This window comes from Somniosus microcephalus, unplaced genomic scaffold (genome assembly GCF_052327205.1).
Source record: "Somniosus microcephalus isolate GS21.2 unplaced genomic scaffold, FLI_Smic_1.0 unresolved_chr4, whole genome shotgun sequence".
Taxonomy (NCBI): Eukaryota; Metazoa; Chordata; class Chondrichthyes; order Squaliformes; family Somniosidae; genus Somniosus; species Somniosus microcephalus.
Window position 1 is genome coordinate 41681436 of NW_028225182.1, and position 5123 is coordinate 41686558.

The 5123-nt window shown below is 59.2% G+C and overlaps 1 protein-coding gene across 1 annotated transcript; it reads right to left on the reverse strand.

Annotated features, from left to right (window-relative positions):
* Window positions 1-926: 926 nt before the first annotated feature.
* Window positions 927-3113, reverse strand: LOC147090615 (BTB/POZ domain-containing protein KCTD21-like). Its single transcript, XM_085977134.1, has one exon. It carries the CDS (start codon window positions 3103-3105, stop codon window positions 2212-2214), a length of 894 nt encoding a protein of 297 aa, XP_085833260.1. The 5' UTR covers window positions 3106-3113; the 3' UTR covers window positions 927-2211.
* Window positions 3114-5123: the final 2010 nt, after the last annotated feature.

The window sequence follows — 5123 nt, forward strand, 5'->3', positions numbered from 1 at the left end:
GAGGGAGCTTTACTCTGTATCTAACCCGTGCTGTACCTGCCCTGGGAGTGTTTGATGGGACAGTGTGGAGGGAGCTTTACTCTGTATCTAACCCGTGCTGTACCGGCCCCGGGAGTGTTTGATGGGACAGTGTAGAGGGAGCTTTACTCTGTATCTAACCCATGCTGTACCTGCCCTGGGAGTGTTTGATGGGACAGTGTAGAGGGAGCTTTACTCTGTATCTAACCCGTGCTGTACCTGCCCTGGGAGTGTTTGATGGGACAGTGTAGAGGGAGCTTTACTCTCTATCTAACCTGTGCTGTACCTGCCCTGGGAGTGTTTCATGGGATAGTGTAGAGGGAGCTTTACTCTGCATCTAACCCATGCTGTACCTGCCCTGGGAGTGTTTGGTGGGACAGTGTAGAGGGAGCTTTACTCTGTATCTAACCCGTGCTGTACCTGCCCTGGGAGTGTTTGATGGGACAGTGTAGAGAGAGCTTTACTCTGTATCTAACCCGTGCTGTACCTGCCCTGGGAGTGTTTGATGGGACAGTGTAGAGGGAGCTTTACTCTGTATCTAACCCGTGCTGTACCTGCCCTGGGAGTGTTTGATGGGACAGTGTAGAGGGAGCTTTACTTTGTATCTAGCCCGTGCTGTACCTGCCCTGGGAGTGTTTGATGGGACAGTGTAGAGGGAGCCTTACTCTATATCTAACCCGTGCTGTACCTGCCCTGGGAATGTTTGATGGGACAGTGTAGAGGGAGCCTTACTCTGTATCTAACCTGTGCTGTACCTGCCCTGGGAGTGTTTGATGGGACAGTGTAGAGGGAGCTTTACTCTGTGTCTAACCCATGCTGTACCTGCCCTGGGAGTGTTTGATGGGACAGTGTAGAGGGAGCTTTACTCTGTATCTAACCTGTGCTGTACCTGCCCTGGGAGTGTTTGATGGGACAGTGTAGAGGGAGCTTTACTCTGTGTCTAACCCATGCTGTACCTGCCCTGGGAGTGTTTGATGGGACAGTGTAGAGGGAGCTTTACTCTGTATCTAACCTGTGCTGTACCTGCCCTGGGAGTGTTTGATGGGACAGTGTAGAGGGAGCTTTACTCTGTGTCTAACCCATGCTGTACCTGCCCTGGGAGTGTTTGATCTGTCGTGGTGTCGCTCCTTCAGTGGTCCCAGGAGCCCCGTGGGGTGAACTCTCCAGCTGATGGTTCATCACTCGAGTGCGGGGGAGGCTCGTGCCCGACGGCCCACTCGCACGTTGGCCCTTACTGGCACACCGAAAACAGCAGCCGCTTCACCAGTTGCTACAGGCATCGCGGGTAGTCGGTGCCACCCTCCGCGCAGTCAGTGTGATCTCCGGGGAAAGCTTGCCCTCGCCTGAGGGGGGGCGCGCAGAGAGGAATATTCCACCATCTTTCCTTATTGGCTCTGGGTTTCTGTCTCAGGTTTTTTTTCCCGGACATCCAGGAGATTATGTGGCCGGGGGGGCAGGTGGGTGATGAGCTTGGCGGGGGTGGGGCGTCTCCAGTCATCATGAGGTGTGGGGCAGGCTTGATGGGTCCAGCTGGGCTTTTCCTGCCCGCCATGCCCGTACCTTCGCTCGGTGACCGTTCCGTGAGCGCCGAGGAGCTGTGAACTGTGGGGTGGCGGGGGAACGGTACAGAGGGGGGATCGGAGAGAGGGGGGTCCGGAGCAGCAGGGATCAAAGAGAAAGGGAGAATCGAAGAGAGAAGATCCGGGAGGGGGGATCCGAAGAGGGGGAGGGGACCGGATGTAGGTCCGGAGGTGTGGTTCGGAGAGAGGGGGTTCCGGAGGGTGAGTCCGCAGGGTGGGTTCGAATCAAAGGGGGGGGAGGAATCGAAGAGAGCGGGGGATCGAAGAGTGGGGCTCTGAAGGGGTCTGAAAAGCGGGAGGGGGGGTTTCGGAGAGAGGGGTTCGGTGGGGTGCCTGAAGAGGGGGAGGTGTCCGGAGGGAGTGTCTGAAGAGAGAGGGGCTCCAGAGGGGGTACGAACAGAACAGGGTGGCCAGAAGAGGGGGGTCAGGAGGAAGGGTCCAAAAAATGGAGGAATCCGGATGAGGTTGTCCGGAGGGAGGGTCCGAAGATGTGAGGGAGAGCAAAGAGGGGGGGGATGCGGACATTTTCTGACACAAATAGACGCAGACGATTACGCGCAGGGGTAAATACACGAGCTCAAGGCTCCCGCCGTTCGGAACCCCCCTCCCCGCCTCAGTACCTCACGAACCGCAGCGCCGTGCAGTTTAAGACGTTGGATGGGTCCGGGAGGATGGCGTCGATGCGGAAGCGTTGGCCCAGGGCCAGCTTCAGGATCTCCTCCACGAAGGCGGGCGCGTCGCGGACCTCCCTGGAGCCCGGCTGGGTGCGCAGCCGGCGGAAGCCGTGCTTGGCGTACTCGCCCTCGGGCAGGTCGGGGGGCCGGGGGGTCCAGTCCAGCTCGAGGTGGCAGGCGGGGGCCCCCCCGTCCCCGGGGGGCTCCTGGGGCCACCGGTGGCCCACCTTGGAGCACAGCAGGGCCAGGAAGGCGGGGCAGGTGCAGAAGACGTGGGCGCGGTAGACCGTCAGCGCGCAGGTGGAGAGGGCGTAGTGCTGAGGACCTTCCTTGAGGTTGAAGTGCAAGGTCTGGGACTGAGACAAGATGTTGCACTGGAGCAAGGCATGACCCTTTCCTTGCTGCCTTGCTGAAAGTTCCTCCAGTAGTGGCTTGATCTGGTAGAAGTCGGCTTCCCTCTTCAGCAGCTGCATTTCCTTGTAGTCCTCGGGGAGGTCGAGGTGGGAAGATCTCAGATAGTTCAGGATGTGCCTGAAGGGCTTCCCATCCCGGTCGATGAAGAGGTTGCCCATCTGGTCCTTGCTGCTGGCCAACTGGCCCCTGAACATCGCCCCCAACATCGAGTCGGGGTACCGGCTCAAGGTCTCGCCGTTGGTGGTGTACAGGGTTCCTCCCACGTTCAGGGACACCGGCTCCAGGCTCGGGGACCTCAGCATCTTGCTCCGGGGCGAGGCAGCTGCGGCTCTGTCTGTCGGATGTCCCGAGGACCGAGTCGTGGGAGGGGAGGGAAGGACCAGGGCTCCCGGCACAGCGAATCGCCTCGGGACAGGCATCTGAAACTCAACCCCCTTTGCAACTCACTGAGAGAGCCCTGTCCATCCAGCGGGCTCTGTACACCCAGTGAGCTCTGTCCATCCAGCGGGCTGTATACACCCAGTGAGCACTGTACACCAGAGAGCCCTGTCCATCCAGCGGGCTGTATACACCCAGCGGGCTCTGTACACCCAGTGAGCCCTGTCCATCCAGCGGGCTGTATACACCCAGTGAGCTCTGTCCATCCAGCGGGCTCTGTACACCCAGTGAGCTCTGTACACCCAGTGAGCCCTGTCCATCCAGCGGGCTGTATACACCCAGTGGGCACTGTACACCCAGTGAGCACAGTACACCCAGCGGGCTGTATACACCCAGCGGGCTCTGTACACCCAGTGAGCCCTGTCCATCCAGCGGGCTGTATACACCCAGCGGGCTCTGTACACCCAGTGAGCACTGTACACCCAGCGGGCTCTGTACACCCAGTGAGCACTGTCCATCCAGCGGGCTGTATACACCCAGTGAGCACTGTACACCCAGTGAGCACTGTCCATCCAGCGGGCTGTATACACCCAGTGAGCACTGTACACCCAGTGAGCCCTGTCCATCCAGCGGGCTCTATACACCCAGTGAGCTCTGTACACCCAGCGGGCTGTATACACCCAGTGAGCTCTGTACATCCAGCGGGCTGTATACACCCAGTGAGCACTGTACACCCAGTGAGCTCTGTACACCCAGTGAGCACTGTACACCCAGCGGGCTGTATACACCCAGTGAGCTCTGTACACCCAGTGAGCCCTGTCCATCCAGCGGGCTCTGTACACCCAGTGAGCTCTGTACACCCAGTGAGCACTGTACACCCAGTGAGCTCTGTCCATCCAGCGGGCTGTATACACCCAGTGAGCTCTGTACACCCAGTGAGCACTGTACACCCAGTGAGCCCTGTCCATCCAGCGGGCTCTGTACACCCAGTGAGCTCTGTACACCCAGTGAGCACTGTACACCCAGTGAGCTCTGTCCATCCAGCGGGCTGTATACACCCAGTGAGCACTGTACACCCAGCGGGCTGTATACACCCAGTGAGCCCTGTCCATCCAGCGGGCTGTATACACCCAGTGAGCACTGTACACCCAGTGAGCACTGTACACACAGCGGGCTGTATACACCCAGTGAGCACTGTCCATCCAGCGGGCTGTATACACCCAGCGGGCTCTGTACACCCAGTGAGCCCTGTCCATCCAGTGGGCTGTATACACCCAGCGGGCTCTGTACACCCAGTGAGCACTGTACACCCAGTGAGCCCTGTCCATCCAGCGGGCTGTATACACCCAGTGAGCTCTGTACACCCAGTGAGCACTGTACACCCAGTGAGCTCTGTACACCCAGTGAGCTCTGTACACCCAGTGAGCACTGTACACCCAGTGAGCCCTGTCCATCCAGCGGGCTGTATACACCCAGTGAGCACTGTACACCCAGTGAGCACTGTACACCCAGCGGGCTGTATACACCCAGTGAGCCCTGTCCATCCAGCGGGCTGTATACACCCAGTGAGCACTGTACACCCAGTGAGCACTGTACACCCAGCGGGCTGTATACACCCAGTGAGCCCTGTCCATCCAGCGGGCTGTATACACCCAGTGAGCTCTGTACACCCAGTGAGCCCTGTCCATCCAGCGGGCTGTATACACCCAGTGAGCTCTGTACACCCAGCGGGCTGTATACACTCAGTGAGCACTGTACACCCAGCGGGCTGTATACACCCAGCGGGCTGTATACACCCAGTGAGCACTGTACACCCAGCGGGCTGTATACACCCAGCGGGCTCTGTACACCCAGTGAGCCCTGTCCATCCAGTGGGCTGTATACACCCAGCGGGCTCTGTACACCCAGTGAGCACTGTACACCCAGTGAGCCCTGTCCATCCAGCGGGCTGTATACACCCAGTGAGCTCTGTACACCCAGTGAGCACTGTACACCCAGTGAGCTCTGTACACCCAGTGAGCTCTGTACACCCAGTGAGCACTGTACACCCAGTGAGCCC